Source organism: Labeo rohita, chromosome 16, assembly GCF_022985175.1.
Source record: "Labeo rohita strain BAU-BD-2019 chromosome 16, IGBB_LRoh.1.0, whole genome shotgun sequence".
NCBI lineage: Eukaryota > Metazoa > Chordata > Actinopteri > Cypriniformes > Cyprinidae > Labeo > Labeo rohita.
Genome location: NC_066884.1, coordinates 1,626,070 through 1,648,389, shown reverse-complemented (window position 1 = coordinate 1,648,389; position 22,320 = coordinate 1,626,070). Strand labels below are relative to the sequence as shown.

Here is a 22,320-nt window from a genome sequence, read left to right as displayed (position 1 = left end):
TTTATGTTCTTTGGGTTGTTTCTGTGGTGTTTTATGGTTTTTGTTTGGTTATTTGTTGTTTCCGTGGTGTTTTATGTCATTTGTGTGGTGGTTTATGTTGTCTCCGTGGTGCTTTTGTGATGTATGTGTAGTGTTTTCTGCTGTTTCTGTGTCATTTTCTGATGTTTGTGTGGTGTTTTATGTCTCCAGGTCTCTGACGACGCTGGGCTGTGTGATTTCTGCCCTCGCCGATCAGTCCGCAGGAAAAGGCAAGAGCAAGTTTGTGCCGTACAGAGACTCAGTGCTGACGTGGCTGCTGAAGGTGAGTATGATCATCAGAGCTCGTCAAACACCATTCATCTCATTCAATAGAGCCAAATGTCCGGGGGAATCGATCTCAAAATCTCCAAATTCCTTTGCTTCTACAGGACAATCTGGGTGGCAACAGTAAGACGGCCATGATCGCCACCATCAGCCCAGCCGCTGACAACTACGAGGAGACGCTGTCCACGCTGCGCTACGCCGACCGAGCCAAGAGAATAGTCAACCACGCCGTGGTAAACGAAGATCCCAACGCCCGTATCATCAGAGAGCTGCGGGAGGAAGTGGAAAAGCTAAAGGTGCAGCTCTCGCAGGCTGAGGTGAGCAGGGAAACTATAATTGTATATCACTAATACTAAAATGAAGAGGAGAATAGACTCTTAGCTGTTAATGATATTATGTTGTGTCTGTCAGTCTCTGAAGGCTCCTGAGCTGCAGGAGAAACTCCAGGAGTCTGAGAAACTCATTCAGGAGATGACCGTCACCTGGGAGGAGAAACTCCGGAAGACGGAGGAGATTGCACAGGTCACACACACACACACACAAACACACACTCTCAATTATTGATTCACACTGATGATTGACAGCTGTCGTCTCGATGTGATTGGTCTCTGCAGGAGCGTCAGAAGCAGCTGGAGAGCATGGGAATCTCTCTGGAGTCGTCAGGGATCAAGGTCGGAGAGGACAAGTGCTTCCTGGTCAACCTGAACGCCGATCCGGCTCTCAATGAACTGCTGGTTTACTATCTGAAGGTACAGTGATGAAACACTAAGACGTCATACGTGAGACTTGCATCGCTGTTACAGAAGCAAGGATTGTTGATGCTCTTTTATTTTATTTTTTTATGCATCTCAAAGGACACAACCTCAAAAATAAGAATAGCTTATTTGTCCATTTCCAAATGTAAATAAATTAATAAATACTATTTAGATTTTTTTTAAACATAAATTAAACAGTTCTAAATATTGAATTTATTTTTCATATGCTTACTACAGTACAGTATTTTTTTTAGTCTTGTATGTCATTATTATTTTTTAAAATCTTTTTTATTATTTATTTATTTTATACTATATATATATATATCAGATTTTTATTAAATAAACAGTTTTAAACATGTCTATTAATTTGTCCATTTAAAGTAATTTTGACATTAAACAGTTCTAAATATTTAATTTTTTTAAATCTCATTTTTATTATTTATTTATTTCATATTATATAATAAAGAAATATATAATGTTTATATTTATGTATTATATATTTATTTAAATCAGATTTGTAGTACTCATTTATTATATATTATAAAATAAATAAATAATAATTATATTTATTTATTTATTTATTTTATAAATAATACATATTATTTTATATAATAAATACGTAATATTTATTGATTTATTATTTATAAATAATAATACATATTATTTATATATAATATTTTATTTGAATCTTTATTTTAGTTATTATTTATTAAAAATAAAATATTTGTTTATTTTTATACTATTTATTTATTTTATACTATATATATATATGTATATGTATATTTATATCAGATTTTTATTACTTATTTATTTATTAATACTTATTTATTATGTATCATAAGTAATATTTATTTATTTAGTATTTATTAATAATAATACAAATTATATATATTATTTGTATATAATATTTTATTTTAATATTTATTTTTAGTTATTTATTAAAAATAAAATAGTTGTTTATTTTTATATTTTTATATTTATAATGTATTGTTTTATTTAGGTACAATTTAAAACATTAAATAAAGTTTTAAATATGTCTATTAATTTGTCCATTTAATAAGTAATTTTGACATTAATTAAACAGTTCTAAATATTTTATTGATTTAAATCTCATTTTTATTATTTATTTATTTTATATTATATAATAAATAAATAAATAAATATATTTATATTTATTTATTATATATTTGTTTAAATCAGATTTGTATTATTTATTTATTATATATTATAAAATGTATTATTTCATAAATAATACATATTTTATTTATATCGTGTATAATATTATATTTATAATAAATATTAATTTTAATCTTTATTTTAGTTATTACAAATGAAATAGTTGTTTATTGTTATATTTTTTTAATGCATAGTTTTAATTAGCTACACTTTAAAACACTAAATAAACAGTTTTAAATATCTCTAGTAATTTGTTCCTTTAAAAAGTAATTCATTTATTTCTATTTCTATGTTTGAATTATTAAAATACTAACTTTTCCTTTCTTTTTTAAGGGTCACTTCATACTCCATACAAAATGTATTTGCAAACAAATTAAAATTGCATTATAGATGAATGATATCTGGAGGTTGTGTTAAAAAGGCAGATTAAAGGTGGTGTTTGCGCTCGCAGCGGCCCTGAGCTCTGATCGAGACCTGTGAAAACAGCAGCTAGACCTCGTCTGCACCAACAACAGGCCTTTGTGTGCCGCCTCCAGTCGGCGGCGTAGCGCTGTGGAATTAGCATGCTAATGTGAGGGGAACAGAGCGGCTGTAGGCCTGAGCAGCAGTGTTTGTGTAACTCAGCCCACATGTATGAAAACACTTGAGTGCTTCCTCTGAGATGTTTGCTGTCGTGTAGGATCACACGCGTGTGGGAGCCGACACGTCTCAGGACATCCAGCTGTTCGGGATCGGGATCCAGTCTGAACACTGTGTGCTGGACGTCACTGCAGACGGAGACGTCACGCTCACGCCGGCCGACAACGCCAGGTAAGACAAACCTGTGCACCTCATAAATCAGCTTTCACTGTTATTTATTGGCATTAAAATGACTGTACTTTTTCTAGATAATAATAATAATTTACATTCAAATTAGCATATGCAAAATAAATTGTACCAATGAAAAAAAAAATGTATTTGACAAATAAATGGATGGTGAATTTAAGAAAAAAAATGAAATTATATATATATATATGTGTGTGTGTGTGTGTGTGTGTATATATATATATATATATATATATATATATATATATATATATATATATATATATATATATATATATTATTATTTTTTTTTTTTTTTCTGGTCATGTTTCACCCTAAAATCAATGGAAAGAAGTATATTTTGCAGAAAGCAAATCAAGTGTTTTTTGACGTATATTAAATATATATATTTTTGTATTTAATATATATATATATTTATTATTATTATTGTTGTTGTTGTTATTATTGTTATTATAAAATAAATAATAATTATATTTATGTATTGTATTCTACAGTACTGTATTTTTAGTTTAATTTGAAACTAATCATTATTATTTATTTAAATCTCATTTTTATAATTTATTTATTTTATATACATATATAATAATTATAAAATATATATAATATTAATTTAAATCTGTTTTTCATTCCTTATGTATATAATAAAATAAATAAATAAATAAATAAATGTATTTATTTTATAAAAAAGAATACATTTTATATATTTATATATAATCTATATATATATATGTGTGTGTATATGTATATTATTTATGCATAATAAATATAAACTTTATTTTAATATTTATTTTAGTTATTTATGTATTTATGTATTTATGTATGTATATGAATTGTATTCCTTATATATAATAAAATAAATAAATAAATATATTATTTATATATTAAATATATAATAAATATTTATACATAATAAATATGTACTTTATTTTAATCTTTATTTTAGTGATTATTTATTACAAATAAAATAGTTGTATATATATATATATATATTTATATATTTATATATTTATATTTATATTTATATATATATATATATATATATATATATATATATATAATTTATTTATCTCTTTATTGCGTAATTCTCCTATGCACTTAAATGCTTATATTTCTGAATAATAAAAAAAAATAGGATTTATCAATATTTCATTTTTATATTTTATATAGTACATATTTTATTTTTATATTTTTAGTATTTTAGTACATTGTAGCACATGTTATATTTTAGTTTTAGCACATTTTTTGGTAAGCTTTATCATTTTATAAATTAATTAATAATATTTTTTTATAAATTATAAATTAATAAGTAATATATTTTACTTAATTTTGTATAATTGTAGTACTCCAACTCAAGCTAAACAAAAATTTGAAATGTTGCCAAATAACCAAAAATAATGCTTTTTATATTTTATATCGGTTATTAAATGCTTTTAGTTTTAGTTAACGATAACTACACAGATAATTGAGTATTTCTGAATATAAACATATGTATGTTTGCATAATATCTTTATCCATTTTTATTTCAGTTTTATTCTGTTAATGCAGCATTATGTTTTCTGTATATATTATTTGAAAACAAGCTCTGATATTTAATGATTTAGATAACAACATTGATCATTCTGAATATTTTGCAATTTAAAATGTATAGTATTTTCATATTATATTGTTAAGTCTTTCGTTACATCTTGTGCATTGTATTATTTGTGTAAAATAGTGTAATATTGCATTTCATTGGTTTTCCGGTCACAGGACGTGTGTGAACGGGACGATGGTTTACTCCAGGGTTCACCTGTGGCACGGCGATCGCATCCTGTGGGGAAACAACCACTTCTTCAGGTGAGCGTCAGGTTCACACATGCAGGCGTCTCGTGTTGTCGCATGCGTCAAACTCATCAGAGCGAATGTCGTCCTCAGAATCAACCTGCCGAAGCGCAAGCGGCGCGACCGCTTAAAGGAGCCGGAGCGCGACTCTCCCCGCGACAGCTTCGTGGAGGCCGACGTGGAGACGGCGAGCGAGGCCTCGTCCGAACAGGACTACAGCTACGAGTTCGCACAGATGGAGGTCATGATGAAAGCGCTGGGGAGCAACGGTACACGCCTGACCTTTGACCTCTGACACCACACAGCTTTCACTTCACAGTACACATAACGACACGCATGGCAGAGTTTAATACAGTGAAATGCTTTACAGTGTCTTTATATGAAATATAATACACATCCGTACATCCCTATAACTAGATAAATTTGTCTGCTTGTATCCTCATTGCGAATTAATATGAAGCTGCAATGCAAATCATTTATAATTTCATTTAAATAAATAATAAATTATTATGATTTACCTGTTTATCACATCTATACATCCCTATAACAAGACAAATTTACCTGCTTGTATTCGCATTGCTGATTATTATCAAAATACAATAAAATAAATAATAGTTTTATTATGAATATTATTTGAAAACCATAATATCTTATGCAATTTTACATAAACACACAAAGTATTTCTCTATAATAGTATATGTCTATTAATTTGTCCATTTAATAAGTAATTTAGACATTAATTAAACTGTTCTAAATATTTTATTTATTTAAATCTCATTTTTATTATTTATTTATTTTATATTATATAATAAATAAAAAAATATAATATTTATATTTATTTATTTTATAAATAATACATATTATATATAATATAATATTATTCATATATTATTCATATATTTATTTTAATATTTATTTTAGTTATTTATTAAAAATAAAATAGTTGTTTATTCTTCTGTATTTTTCATGTATATTATTATATATTTAACTACATTTATTATTTAGCTACAGTGTAAATCATTAAATAAACAGCTTTAAATATGTCTATTAATTTGTCCATATAATAAGTAATTTTCATACTTATATATTTATTTAATTTAATTATATATTTATATATATTTATTTAAATCAGATTTGTATTACTTATTTATTATATATTATAAAATGTATTATTTCATAAATAATACACATTTTGTTTATATAATGTATAATATTATAGAAATCAGTCATTAGCAGTGTTTTTTATTTATTTTTTTTAGTATTTTAATGATAGTATTTATTAATATGGTGAATTAGCTTTTACTTTTGGTATTCTTAGGTTTTATTTTAATTTTAGTTTACATTTTAGTAATTTTGTATGTTCAATTGCATGTAATTTTAAGCTTTTACTTTTACAATTTTCATTTTAATTTTAGTGTACATTTTAGTAATTTAGTTTTATTGCTTTCATTTATTTTTATTTTAGTTTTAGGTTTTATTTTACTATTTACATTTTTAATTTTTATTTCAGTTTCTGAAAGTGTCTGAAAATTAAGTTCTGAATTGTTTTCGTTGTAATTTCGGGTTTTTAATCAGGCCAGTTTGGGTTTTATTTTACTTTTCACATTGTTAATTTTTATTTCAGTTTCTGAAAGTGTCTAAAATGTTACATCTAATATTTGTTTTATTTTATTTGTCATTAATTATTTTTATTTTATTTCAGCTTTGTTTCAGTTAACAAATATGCAAAAAAATATGTTCTGAATTGTTTTAGTTTTAGTTGTAGTTTCAGGTTGTTATTTAGGGTAATTTAGGTTTTATTTTACTATTTACATTTTTAATTTTCATTTCAGTTTCTGAAAGTGTCTAAAATTTTACATCTAATATTTGTGTTTTATTTTATTTTATATTAATTATGTTTATTTTATTTCAGCTTTGTTTCAATTAACAAATAAGCAAAAAATTATGTTCTGAGTTATTATTTTAGTTTTAGTTGAATTTTCTAGTACCAGCTTTAATGAACGCATCTCTTCCTCTCAGACCCGATGCAGAACGTGGTTCAGGCTCTGGAGAAGCAGTACGTGGAGGAGAAGCGTCTGGCGCTGGAGGAGCAGCGTCTGATGTACGAGCGCGAGCTCCAGTCTCTGCGGCAGCAGCTCTCGCCGGAGAAAGTGTCTCAGCACCAGCGCTGCAGCAGCTTCCCCACACACGCCACGCACAACAAACTGCGCCTCTGGACCGACGAGAGGTCAGACGCGAGCCTGTTCGTCTGTAACACGCTTCCTGTAGCAACCATGTGGTTTCCCTGAGCTCATTGCAGTGCATTATAGGATTGATTTCATGGCTAAGGACGCATGTGATGCACAAGTATCTTAAAAGGCAACATAACATGATTTCCCTTGCTGTCTCACCCAAACACACACACACACACACACACTCATCTGTGTTTCAGGGACGAGCTGTTTCGTCAGAGTCTGTCTCGGCTGCGCGAGCAGGTGGTCAGAGCGAACACACTGGTGCGGGAGGCGAACTTCCTATCCGAGGAGATGCACAAACTCACCGACTATCAGGTCACGCTGCAGATCCCCGCCGCCAACCTCAGCGCAAACCGCAAGGTGAGACGCGCTCACGTGTACATGCGGAACCAACAACACAAAACAAAGTCAAAACAAAAACAACAAAACAAAAACAGAGTCAAAAACACAGCAAAACTGTAAGCTTGGTTAGCACACAAGCTAATAAAATGGAAAGAGAACAATATTTATTTATTAATGTATGTATGTACTTTTTATTTATGCATTTACACATTAATTTGTTTACATACTTATGATTATTAATGTGCTTTTATGCACCTGTTTATTATTATACATTTAATTTGTTTATTTGCTCATTTATTTATTTGTTGACTTTATTCATTTGTTTTCTTACTTTTCACTATTCCATTGTGTATTCATATATATATATTTACTTGTTTATTGATTTAGATTTTTTGCATTTATTTATGTTTGTTTATTTACTCGTTTATTCATTTGTTTATTTATATATATATCATTATTTTAATTTGTTTGCTCATTTATATATTTTTTATTTACTTATTTTACTTATTTGTTTATATCTATTTATCTATTTATTATTTTGTTTATTTAATAATTTATTGATTATTTATTTACTCATTTATTTGTAATTTTCAGTTATTTATTTGTTGGTTTATTTACTTATTTATTTATCTTCATTTATTTATTTATTCATTTAGTTATTAATTTACATCTTTATTATTTATTTACTCATTTATTTATGTGTTTATTTTTTATTTGCATTTTCATAAATTACATTTATTTAATTTATTAATTTATTTGTTTCGACAATTAAATAGTTATATTAATATACTTATACAAAGATTTATATTTATTTATGTATGTATGTATTTATTTATTTATTTACTTATTTGTTTGTTTTCTTATTTTTATTTCTTATTCTTTTGTTTATTTAATCATTTATTGATTATTTATTTGCTTGTTTATTTGTAATTTTCAGTTATTTATTTGTTGGTTTATTTACTCATTTGTTTATTTTAATTTATTTATCTATTTATTAATTTAGTTATTAATTTACATCTTTATTATTTATTTACTCATTTATGTGTTTTATTTATATTTTCATAAATTACATTTATTTAATTTATTCATTTATTTATTTCGACATTTAAATAGTTATATTAATATAGTTACACAAAGATTAATATTAAATGCTCTCATTTATAGTTGTGCATTAGGTGTGTCTTTACAGATGAACCCTAAATAGGTAGTCGACTAACTTTGATAAATATTATGCATGCAGTTTTATGGTCTCACATTAATTGAATGACAACATGGATTAAAAATGGTAACACTAAAAACTAAAAATATCACTTACGCTTATGCATTTATCCGAAAACGATTTGCATTGCATTCATAGTTATACATTCATGCATTAGTTGTTGAAAATGTGATTATATAAAAGCAAGTGTTTAGTTGCAGTTGATAGTGTTTCCTCTGTAATATGAAGTTGCTGTAATTATTTTAATCGCAGCGCGGCGCTATAGTCAGTGAACCGGCCATCCAGGTGCGGCGTAAAGGTAAGGGAACGCAGGTGTGGACCATCGAGAAACTAGAAAACAAACTAGTGGACATGAGAGACCATTACCGAGACTGGAGGGAAGGAACACAGGAAGTGGTGAGTGAAAGAAAACGATACTTTTATTCATCAAGGACATCAAATAAACTGTATCAAAGTTTTCAACATTGATAATAATTTCCTGTTTCTTCCAGGTGAACCGGCTGCACAGTAAAGTTAGCGATCCGTTCTATGAAGCGCAAGAGAATCACAACCTCATTGGCGTGGCAAACGTCTTCCTGGAGTGTCTGTTTCATGATGTGAAGCTGCAGTACGCCGTTCCCATCATCAGCCAGCAGGGGGAGGTGGGCAGACGTCTGTGTGGTGAACAGGCTGTTAGAGGCGTTTCTCATCTCGTCTCGTCTCTTGTCCTGTATGTCAGGTGGCGGGTCGTCTGCAGGTGGAGCTGCTGCGCGTGAGCGGCGTCGTTCCCGAGCGTCTGGCCGGAGGAGACGATTCCTCCGAGAACTCCAGCGAGAGCAGCGGATACGAGGTCATGGACAACAACGGAGAGATCGTCCACATGGCCAGAAAACTCACCTGCAGAGTAAAAATCACTCAATTATTTTATCAATCTCATCCCTGCTCTGAGTTTATATTGTGCGTTTAGGAAGACAACATGCTCTGACCATCTTCATGAGCTTGTAATGACATTTGAGAAGCCGTTTTTTCCACCAAAATAAAAGTGGTAACACTTTACAATAAGGTGTCGTTTGTTAACATTAGTTAATGTATTAACTAACATGAACGAACAATGAACGATACGTTTATTACGGTATTTATTCATCTTTGTTCATTGTTCGTCGTTAGTTCACTGTGCATTAACTAATGTTAACAAACACAACTTGTGATTTTATTAACGCATTAGTGAATGATGAAATTAACATTAACTAAGATTAATAAATGCAAGTATTTAGAAGTTACTAATGGTACCATAAAAGCTCAATTGTTTAATGTTTAAAAATAAAAAAGTTAAAATGGCCATAAATATTAGTACTGTATAAGTGTACTGTAAAATAAAATTATTATTATTATTATATTATTTTTCTTAAATTCATTGTTTTAGTTAAAAAAAGTACTTTTTACTATTATGTATGTATATGTATATATATATATATATATATATATATATGTATGTGTGTGTGTGTGTGTGTGTGTGTATTTTATTTATGAACATTAATTAAATAATTAGTCATATTTCATTAAATATTTTACGATATTGTAATTCAATTATTTTTATATTTAAATTAGTTGTATTTATTTATTTAACAAATTTCTGGGCCAAAAGAGGCAAACAAACACAGCAAACCTGGAGGTTTTTTTAAATCATATTTTTTCCTGTAAAAAAAAATTATTTTATAAAAGTTATTTTTTCTTAAATACTAAATTTTCTTACAGTGAAATATTGCAATAGCAATATTTCTTTTTTTATATATATTTAATAAGAATTATTATTATGTATAAATTTGTCTATAATGTTTGTATATGAATAATTAGCAACATGCTAAAAACATGCTAATCATGCTGAAATCATGTATCGTGCATTATTACAGTACACATTCTTTCCCTGTAAAATAAAATTATTATTCTGTTATTTTTCTTAAATACTCATTTTTTTACAGTGAAATATTACAATAGCAATATGTCTCTTTTTTAAATATTTAATAAGAATTATTATTATTGTTTATGTATACATTTGTCTGTTTATATATGAATAATTAATAAATATTAATAATTACACATTAATAATAAATATGAAGTATTTGTAATTATTTTATTTATTTTTCATTTACTTATTTGTTATTATATTTTTATCGTATTGTATTTTTTCTGAATGAATAAATAGATAAATAAATGAGTAAAGTTTAAATAAATAAAGTTTTTTAATCATATTTTTCATCAGAAAAATCACAGATATATTTTTTTTCCCCAAATCTTTAAATACTTGTTTTGTATTTACTGATCATGTTCATATGCGTGCAAAACATTTGTGTTTGTGAAACCATGTTAATGCGAATTATGCTGATTTACATGTGCTGTTGTTTTCCAGTAACAGTGAAATTATGAATGTCATCTGTCTTCTGATTATAAAGTTTTAATAAATATTAATAATTTTTACATATGCAAAAATATGATCTGATCTGCTGTTGTGTTGTCATAAACACTGACTGTAGCGCTCTCGTTGTGTTTCGTGTCAGGTGCGGATCAGAGAGGCGTCTGGTCTTCCTCTCAACCTCTCCAACTTCGTCTTCTGTCAGTACACCTTCTGGGAACAATCAGAGCCCACTGTGGCTCCGCCCATCGTCAGCCCAGACACGCCCTCCCCACAGACAGCCGACGCCCACTTCACTGTGCGCTTTGACCACTGCAGGGTAAAATCTCTTACATTTATTATTTTTATACTTTACTTTTGCATTTTTTTTATTGTAGTCAACGTTTTAGTGATTTTGTCATTTTATTTTTGTTTTTTATTTTAATTTTTTTTTTTATTTGTTTATATAGTTTTTATTATTTTTATTTTAGTCAAGTTGAAGTAAAAGAAAATTCAGATGTTGCCTTGGGAACCGCATTAATTTTTGTTTTGTTTTTTCAAATTTAATAAGTTATTATTATTGTTATTTTTTAGTATTTATTTGTTTATTTTATCTATGCTAGCAACATGCTAGTAACTTGTTAATCATGCTAGAAACATGCTAAAAATGTGCTAGTGACATGCGAATCATGTTAAAAACATACTAGCAACATGCTAGTGACTTGCTAATCCTGCTAGAAACATGTTAACCAGGTTAATCATGTTAAAACATGCTAACAACATGCTAGTAACTTGCTAATAATGTTAGAAACATGTTAACAACATAATAACCATGTTAACCAGCTAGCAACATGCTAATCATGCTATCAACGTGCTCGTAACTTGTAATCATTCCAAAAACAACATACTAATAATGCTAGAAAACATGCTAACAACATACTTCTCATGCAAAATATACTAATAACATGGTAATGACATAATCATGCTAGAAACATGTTAGCAACAAGCTAGTAACTTGCTAATCATGTTAGGAACATGCTAGCACATGCTAAAATCATGCTACAACATGCTAGTCATGTTAGAAACATGCTAACAGCATGCTAGTAACTTGCTAATCATGTTAGAAACATGCTAACAAAAACTAGTAACTAGCTAATTATGTTAGAAAAATGTTAGCAACATGCTAAAAACGTGCTAATCATGCTAAAAACACCTTAGTAATATGCTAATCATAATAGAAACATGCTAGCAACATGGTAAATCATGCTACAGCATGCTAGTGACATGCTAATAATGCTAGAAACGTTAGCAACATGCTAGTAACTTGCTAATAATGTTAACAAAAATAGTAACTAGCTAATCATGTTCGAAAAATGTTAACATGCTAAAAACATGATAAAACATGTTAGTGACATGCTAATCATGCTAGAAACATGATAGCAACATGTTAAAATCACGTTACAACATGCTAGTGACATGCTAATCATGCTAGAAACATGTTAGCAACATGCTAGTAACTTGCTAATCATGCTAACAAAAACTAGTAACTAGCTAATCATGTTAGAAAAATGTTAGCAACATGCTAAAAACAATGCTAAAATCATGTTACAACATGCTAGTGACATGCTAATCCTGCTAGAAACATGTTAACCACATTAATCATGTTAAAACATAACAACATGCTAGTAACTTGCTAATAATGTTAGAAACATGTTAACAACATAATAACCATGTTAACCAGCTAGCAACATGCTAATCATGCTATCAACGTGCTAGTGACATGCTAATAATGTTAGAAATATGTTAGCAACATGGTAGTAACTTGTTAATCATGCTAGAAAAATGCTAACAAAAACTAGTAACTAGCTAATCATGTTAGAATAATGTTAGCAACATGCTAAAAACATGCTAATCATGCTAAAAACACGTTAGTAACGTGCTAATCATGCTAGAAACATGCTAGCAACATGTTAAATCATGCTACAACATGCTACTGACATGTTAATAAAGTTAGAAACATGTTAGCAACAAGTTAGTAACTTGCTAATCATGTTAGAAACATGTTAGCAACATGCTAAAATCATGCTACAACATGCTAGTCATGCTAGAAACATGCTAACAGCATGCTAGTAACTTGCTAATCATGTTAGAAACATGTTAACAAAAACTAGTAACTAGCTAATTGTGTTAGAAAAATGTTAGCAACATGCTAAAAACATGCTAATCATGCTAAAAACATGTTAGTAACGTGCTAATCATGCTAGAAACATGCTAGCAACATGCTAAATCATGCTACAACATGCTACTGACATGCTAATAATGCTAGAAACATGTTAACAACATGCTAGTAACTTGCTAATCATGCTAACAAAACTAGTAACTAGCTAATCATGTTAGAAAAATGTTAGCAACATGCTAAAAACATGTTAATCATGCTAAAACATGTTAGTGACATGGTAATCATGCTAGAAACATGCTAGCAACATGTTAAAATCATGCTTCAACATGCTAGTGACATACTAATAATGCTTGAAACATGTTAACAACATGCTAGTAACTTGCTAATCATGCTAACAAACACTAGTAACTAGTTAATCATGTTAGAAAAATGTTAGTAACATGCTAAAAACAATGCTAATCATGCTGAAACATATAAGTGACATGGTAATCGTGCTAGAAACATGCTAGCAACATGCTAGTAACTTGCTGATCATGCTAACAAAAACTAGTAACTAGCTAATCATGTTATAAAAATGTTAGCAAAATGCTAAAAACATGTTAATCATGTTAAAACATGTTAGTGACATGGTAATCATGCTAGAAACATGATAGCAACATGTTAAAATCATGCTACAACATGCTAGTGACATGCTAATAATGCTAGAAACATGTTAGCAACATGCTAGTAACTTGTTAATCATGCTAACAAAACTAGTAACTAGTTAATCATGTTAGAAAAATGTTAGCAACATGCTAAAAGCAATGCTAATCATGCTAAAACATGTTAGTGACATGGTAATCATGCTAGAAACATGCTAGCAACATGCTAAAATCATGTTACAACATGCTAGTGACATGCTAATAATGCTAGAAATGCTAGGATTCTATTCAGAACATGTAAACGTCTGCTTTTGCTGCATTCATGTTGGCAGGATTTTGTGGTGCACGTGACGGAGGAGTTTCTGGAGTTCATCTCAGACGGCGCTCTGGCCATCGAGGTCTGGGGTCACCGCTACGCAGGTAACGGCCGCTCTGTGTGGGAGCTGGACGCGCTGCAGGCCAAGAGACGGACGCTCAGAGACAGGTGCATTTCTTCACACATGTAGCCAGAGTCTGGCACTCCTGTGCATCTGTGCTCATCTGTGTGTGTCTGACAGGTGGAGTGAAGTGTCGCGTGAGATCGAGCTGTGGGTCTCCATACAGGAGCTGAACGAGCAGGGCGAGTATTCGTCCGTAGAGCTTCATCCCAGCAAAGACGTCAGCACCGGAGGAGTGTTTCAGCTGCGCCAGGTGCGACTCTCGGCCTGCGTGATGTGACGCAGACAAACCGACCAGAAGTCTTGAGCATCTGTGTGTGTGTTTGTCCAGGGTCACTCGCGGAGGCTGCAGGTGAGCGTGCGGCCGGTCCAGCACTCGGGGACGCTGCCGCTACTGGTGGAGGCCGTCCTGTCCGTCTCCATCGGCTGCGTTTCCGCACGATCCGCCAAATTACAGAGACCTCTGGACAGCTATCAGGTCAGTGAGCCCACTAACTACAACTAAAACCAGAAGAAATGTTTTGTTTTGTTTTTTACTTTAAATGAAGTAAATGTCAAGTGAAATCAGAGTTATTAAAATGAAAAAATTAAAACCATAAAAAATTCTTACTTAAAATAAAATAAATTAGTGCTGGGCAATGATTAATCGCATCCAAAACAAAAGTTTTTTGTGTATACTGTGTGTGTACTGTGTATATTTATTATATATAAATAAAGACACACACATACAGTATATATTTTGAAAATATTTACATGTATATATTTATATTCATACAATTTATGTTATATAAAAATATATTTAATATATAAACATGACATATTTTACTTATATATACATGCATGTGTGTGTGTTTATATATACATATTAAATATACACAGACCACACACATATATTACGTACACAAAAACTTTTATTCTAGATGTGATTAATCACAATTAATAATTGCCCAGCTAAAAAAAATGTTATGTGAAATTAAATAAACTTATTTTAATTATTTCCCAATTAAACATTTCTCATTTTCATTTAGTTTAACTTGATGTACTATAAATACAAATAACTAAAACTAAAAATGTAATAAAAAACAAAAATTAAAATAAAAACAAAATATAAAAAGTAAAAAATAAATAAGTTTAAAAAAATTAAAAGCTATGATAGTATCTCATTGATACTAAAATGACACTGACTGAAACAAAATTAAATATTAAATAAATTGTAATCTAAATTTTATTTCAGATAGTTGCCAAGGCAACATTTATCATTTTTGTTTTGTTCAAATTGAAATACTAAAATAACTAGAACTAAATAATCTAATAATAAAAACAATGTAGACGTATTAAACTAATAAAATGACAAAAAACACTACAAAATGACTAAAACTTTAATAAAAATGTACATAAAAAAGATATAAAAATAAAAACTAATTCTCATTGATACTAAATAAATAACACTGACTGAAATAAAATTAAGCATAAAATAAAACTTAAAATTTTATTTCAGCTAGCAACATTTCTCATTTTTGTTTTGTTTAAATTGAAACTAGACAAAAAAAACTAACTGAACAAAAAATTAAAAATAAAGCACAATAAAAACTACATAGACATACTTTCTAAAAAAGTAAAAATAAATAAATAAAATGACAAAATGGAATAAACTAATAATAAAAAACAGAAATATAAAAAAAACGAATAAAGTGACAAAAACACTGCAAAATGACTAAAACTTTAATAAAAATTAAAATAAAAAGATATAAAAATTCCAATGAAAAAAATAATAATTCAAATTATTAATAAAAGCTACAGTAGTATATCGTTGATACTAAAATAACACTGACTGAAATAAAATTAAATATTAAATAAAACTTTATTTCATTTCAGGTAGTTGCCAAGGCAATATTTCTCATTTCCATTTAGTTCAAGTTGCAATACCAAAATAACTAGACAAATAAATAAATAAATAAATAAATAAATAAATAAATGAACAAACAATTTAAAATAAAACGTAATAAAAACTACACAGACACATTTTTTTTTTTTTTTTTTAAAAAGTAAAAATAAATACAATGACAAAAATGCACAACAAGATTACTGAAACATGCACTAAAATTAAAATAGAAAAAAATTAATTCAAATTCAGTCGAAAACATTAACAAAAGCTATAATAGTATACAAATGATACGAAAGTAACTCTGATCTGCTCTGCTTAAAACTTTTTTTTAAACAGAAGTACAAGAAATATCACTCTAGTATTAAACAATTATTATTATTCAAAATAGTAATTAAAAATAAAATATAAATATTAAAAATAATTATTATTCAATTTATAGTGAGTATTTTTTGTTATTTAATTAAAGTTTCTCACTATCACACTAGTTTTATGATCATTCCTCGTCTTGCAACTGGTAAGTATGAGAGCATTCGGACAGAGTTTATTTATTTTTTTAATCTACAGAAGACAGTAGTGTCATTATTTGGCTCAGATTCAGTGCATTATTGATTCAATATGTCAAAATGACTCAATGCATCCCAAGGAGCCTTTCAGTGGAGTGCGGAAGTTTGCCGTTTCTGGAAACACAAGCTCCAAAAAAGTTATATTTTGAAACTGTCAATTTTCAGTGCCAAGGGCTGTTTTAGGGATGCATTGCTTCATGTTAGAGTCTGTGCGACGGGCCTGTGGAGTCATGAGACTGTATTTTCTCCAGCAGAGGGAGGAAGACGACGATATGGATAGTTATCAGGTATACTCTGACTTCTGCTGCTGCTGCTGATCATGTGCTTCAGACAGGGAGCGTGATGAATTTAAGATCATAATTGCCCATTAATGCGGCTGATGTTATAATCGCGCTTAAGTTTAATGCGAGAGATGAGAGATTCCCGCACTAACACACGGCTGTCTTCACTCGGTCACATGATCAGTGCATGGCTGCATGATTCTGCATGTTTACGTACATTCTAGATGGAGCCGCGTACAGTATGAACGCTTCATCTGTCTGAAAATGGCACACTGGATTTAGTCTGCCTTTATTCATTCATTCATTTATTTATTCTGGTGTTGTGTAAGTATTAAAATTGATTTTTGATGCTTGGCTAAAAATCTGCACCTGACACCGTGTCTACACTGAAATCTTTTATTATTTAAATAAGGACAGAAAACAGATATGTGACCCTGGACCAGTCATAAGGGGCAATTTTTTAAAATTGAGATTTCGACATCATCTGGAAGCTGAATAAATATGCTTGCTATTGATGTATGGTTTGTTAGGATAAGATACTATTTGAAAAAATCTGAATAATTAGAAAAATGAGCTGAACTTGCTTGATCACTCAGATTACTCAGTAAAATGCTCAGTAAATAAAATAAAATTGTTTATTTATTTATTTATTTATTGCAAATAAATTTCACTTGGTGTCCACATAAATTTAAACAAGTTAAAATTAAAAGTAAAATTAAGTAAAAAATTAATTAATTAAAAAAAAAAATCAATAAAATTGTACATGCTGTAAAATTAAATTTAAAATAATTTCATACAATTTATAGCATATTATGGTTTGGTGGGTATTTACAATAAATGCAACAATTTTTATTTTATTAAATTATTCATTTTTTATGTAACTGGTTTAGACAGAGATGATCACCCTATTTATGCGAAATTATATTAATATTGAGATGTATACTGAATATACTCAAAAGACTGAAAATTAAAGAATAAAAATGAAGAGTTTCATGTGAATTTTGATATGTCATATATTATTCTAAAATTATATTTTATTAAATTTTAAATGTGCATAATAATAATAATAATTATTATTATTATAATACATTTGTATAATAGTTTTAATAATTTTGTATTTTAATATGTTTTAATATGTAATTTTTCTGTAATAAATATGATATAACAATAATATAATATTACATATATGAAATGTTTTCCTTTTTTAATGTGTATAATATATATATATATATTTATATGTAATAAAATAACAGTAATATAGTATTATATATATATGAATCTTTTACTTTTAATATGTATAATAATCATTTAGTTTTTTATTTTGTAATAAGTATTTTATCTAATATGTATGCTTTTGTATAATAATCTTCTAATATGTATTTTTATGTAATGTTTTGTAATAAGTATTTTATCTAATGTGTAATGTTTTTGTAATATTTATAATAATAGTAATTTGAATATACTATAATACATATGACACTTTAATTTTTAATGTGTACAGTAATGTTTATAATATCTTATAATATAATGTAATTTATGTAATGTGCAATATGTTTATATATATATATATATATATATATATATATATAAAATCTTAAAAAAATAATAGTAATATTTTATATATATATATCTTTTGAATCTTATGAATCTTTTATTTTAATAATAATAATAATAATAATAATATTTTATCTAATATGCATGCTTTTGTATAATAATGTTATATGTATTTTATCTAATGTAATGTTTTTGTAATTATAATACTAGTAATTTAAATATATAATAATAATATATTGCATATATGACACTTTTTCATTTTAATTTGTATAATCATTTTATAATGTAATTTATGTAATGTGTAATATGTTTTTATGTAATGTGTAATATATAATTATAGTAACAAAAATATTATAATAATTATATTTGAAACTTTTCATTTTTTAATGTATATTTTTCAGCATTTTGATGATATTTAATATATATATCGCAATATTTATATATTTATGTATATTTATATAAATATACGTGTATATATTCTATATTTTTCAGCCTTTCGGTGATTGTATGTATATATATGGTTGTATATATTCAGATAGTGTTGATTTTTGGCCACTGGTGTTTATTGTAGACACGGTGTGGGATGGAGGTGCTGTATGTGGATTAATCAGTGGGATGAACTTCAAATGGGATCTTCAGATGCTTTTCCACTCGCTTTAAAGTTGTTGACGTATTTCCTGTCTCAAACGAGCTTTAATCGCTCACTGCGCAAACCCGAGCAGCAGCGGCGTAACTGCGGTGTTTCTGAGTCTGAATGTTGTTGTGCAGGAGGAGGATCTGAACTGCGTTCGGGAGCGCTGGTCTGACGCCCTCATCAAGCGCAGGGAGTATCTGGAGGAGCAGATCAAGAAGATCATCAACAAGCCCGGTAGGAGTTCATTGTGCAGGACTCTTATAGTGCTGTGATCTTCTGGGCTGCATTGCATGATGGTGCTGCTTCTGTGCTGTGGTTTACAGAGAAGTCCGAGGAGGACGTGGAGCGAGAGGCCAGGCTGGTGGAGCAGTGGGTCGGTCTGACAGAGGAGAGGAACGCCGTGCTGGTTCCGGCTCCTGGCAGCGGGATCCCAGGGGCCCCGGCGCACTGGTGAGAACCACTGGAAACCAGCACTGCTCAACCTCAGCAGACACCGGTTTCATTCTCGTTAGATTCACATTACTGTAATAGTCATTTATTTAATAAAAATACAAAATATTCAAATAAAAAAAAATATTGTAAATGTAAAAATAAAGGTTAAAAATACTTTGGTACAATTTTAAACGTAATTTTTAAAATTTAAATAATTTATTTAAAGTAAATACGATATTAATAAAATTTATATTTTCTGCGTTTATTTAACTTTTTTTATTAAGGCTTTTTTAACTAAAGACATTCTCATTATTCTCATTAGATTGACATTATTGTAATAGTAATTTATTTAATACAAATAAAAAATATTAAAATAAATAAAAATATTGTACAAATATTTTGTAAAAAATCAAACAGGAAAATAAAGGTAATTTAAATGATTTAAATGAAATTTAAATCATTTAATTAAATTAAATATATTATATTATATAAAACATTTATTTTAAATAAAATAAAATAATAACAAATTAGATTTACATTACTGTAAATCATTTATATTTTTGCAAATATAAAATATTTATTTAAAATAAAATAATAAAAATTAGATTCACATTACTGTAAGTCGTTTATTTTTTTTTGCAAATATAAAATATTTATTTTTTATTTTAAATAAAATAAATAATAAAAATTAGATTCACATTACTGTGTCATTTAGTTTTTGCAAATATAAAATATTTATTTTAAATAAAATAAAATAATAATTAGATTCACATTACTGTAAGTCGTTTATCTTTTTGCAAATATAAAATATTTATTTTAAATACAATAAAAAGAAAAAGAAAACACGAATATTTTAAAATTTCAGTTAAAATGTAAATATTTGCACATTACATGAAGTATTTTTAAACTATTCTTTCACCATTAAATCTTAAACAGATGTTCTTTAATCTAATTTTCAACCTGCACTTTACAAGAAATTAAATAACAGTATCTTGCAGTACTATTCAATGTAAAATGTAATTCACTAATTCAATAATGAGTGATGCAGGCTTGTACTGATTTTGAAAGTTAATGCTACTAAACTGACTATCATGAAATGGAAACCTGTTATTGGATCAACTGTTTTGGAGGAAAAGTGTTCACCTCAGTGTGTTTTTGTCTTTTTTTTGTTCAAGGGTTCCCTCTGCTGGAATGGAGGCTCATATTCCTGTGCTCTTCCTGGATCTGAATGGTGAGCTATATTGATCTTCAGGCTTCAAAGGCTGAAGGTTTTGCTGATTTGCACGATCCTGTCACATCAGTGATTTAGGCTTGCTTGCGTGTGATGGTTTTTTATCTTTAATGTGTGTTTTGCAGCTGATAATCTGACGGTGAACGATCAGCTGACCGGTCCTCACGCCGCCGGCGTCAACTCCATCCTCCCCAAAGAGCACGGCAGCCCCTTCTTCTACCTGCCCATCATCAGACACAGCGATGACGAGGTGACAGGAATATTCAACCTGTTAAAATGACACTCACATGAATCTGAACAAACTCAGATTCATGAGTTCATGGTTGGCCTGTTTTGAAAGGTTTATTATGTTAGGATTTCTCATACGCAAATGACCAAATGTGAATAATGAAAATTACCAAAATAAATGAAGATGTCTGGATTTATTACAATCATGATAATTAGGGATTTTGGGATGCGTTAATGGAAAAATAGGCAGTTTAATATTGTTGATTTTTTTTTTTTTTTTTTTTTTTTTTTTTTGATAAAATATTATAGTAAAGTTAATCTAGTAAAATTAACCAATAAAGATAATGAAAATTAAAAAAAATAAAAAAAAACACTTAAGGTATACACTACCATTCAAAAGTTTGGGGTCAGTACATTTTTATTGTTTCCTTTTTTTTTTTCTTTTTTTTTAAAGAAATTAATACTTTTATTCACCAAGGATGTATTAAGTTAATAATTAAAAGTTTCTTAAAAGTTAATAATAAATAATTTACATTGTTATAAAATATTTATATTTTGAATAAACACTGTACTTTTTAAACTTGTTATTCATGAAAGAATCCTGAAAAAAAAAAAAAATCACAGGTTCCAAAAAATATTTGGCAGCACAACTGTTGATATTATCCAACACTGATCATTCTAATAATAAATCCACATATTAGAATGATTTCTGAAGGATCATGTGACACTTAAGACTGGAGTAACAGCTGATAAAAGTTCAGCTTTTCATCACAGGAATAAATTGTATTTTAAAGTATGTTAAAATAAAAAACATTATTTTATATTGTAAAAACATTTTGCAATATTACTGTTTTTTGTCTATATTTTTAATCAAATAAATGCAGCCTTGATGAGCATAAGAGACTTCTTTAAAGACTATTACAAGTCTTACTGACCCCAAACTTTTGAACGGTAGTGTATGTCTGAATACATTAAAGTCATCAAAATTTGTGGATTTTGGAATGTTGAATTGTCTGGAAATAAAATAAAATAAACATAATGGACCTAAAATAAGCATAATGTAATGCTTCATACAAATCCTCTTCTTATTATTTTTATTTATTTAAATTATTTTAAAAATATATAACAATAAAATAAGGTAATGTTAACTGAATTAAATAACCAATGAGAATAATGCAGATTACAAAAAAATTAATAAATAAAGTAACACAC

At 28.4% G+C, this 22,320-nt stretch overlaps 1 protein-coding gene across 5 annotated transcripts in view; it reads left to right on the top strand.

Moving 5' to 3' along the window:
• Positions 1–22,320, top strand: part of kif13a (kinesin family member 13A) — an 87,656-nt gene that overhangs the window by 52,384 nt on the left and 12,952 nt on the right. For 2 of the 5 annotated variants that reach the window (XM_051131052.1, XM_051131055.1), the window contains exons 10-30: positions 190–301; positions 408–620; positions 715–825; positions 918–1,052; positions 2,914–3,044; positions 4,809–4,895; positions 4,974–5,149; positions 6,900–7,107; positions 7,312–7,474; positions 8,928–9,071; positions 9,167–9,316; positions 9,394–9,558; positions 11,210–11,383; positions 14,196–14,347; positions 14,421–14,553; positions 14,632–14,778; positions 17,000–17,035; positions 19,352–19,451; positions 19,541–19,667; positions 20,825–20,880; positions 21,006–21,130. In XM_051131052.1, coding sequence (XP_050987009.1) covers positions 190–301; positions 408–620; positions 715–825; positions 918–1,052; positions 2,914–3,044; positions 4,809–4,895; positions 4,974–5,149; positions 6,900–7,107; positions 7,312–7,474; positions 8,928–9,071; positions 9,167–9,316; positions 9,394–9,558; positions 11,210–11,383; positions 14,196–14,347; positions 14,421–14,553; positions 14,632–14,778; positions 17,000–17,035; positions 19,352–19,451; positions 19,541–19,667; positions 20,825–20,880; positions 21,006–21,130 — 2,845 coding nt within the window. The remainder of the gene's footprint in view (positions 1–189; positions 302–407; positions 621–714; positions 826–917; positions 1,053–2,913; positions 3,045–4,808; positions 4,896–4,973; positions 5,150–6,899; positions 7,108–7,311; positions 7,475–8,927; positions 9,072–9,166; positions 9,317–9,393; positions 9,559–11,209; positions 11,384–14,195; positions 14,348–14,420; positions 14,554–14,631; positions 14,779–16,999; positions 17,036–19,351; positions 19,452–19,540; positions 19,668–20,824; positions 20,881–21,005; positions 21,131–22,320) is intronic. The other 3 variants (XM_051131056.1, XM_051131054.1, XM_051131053.1) reach the window with 2 other exon arrangements.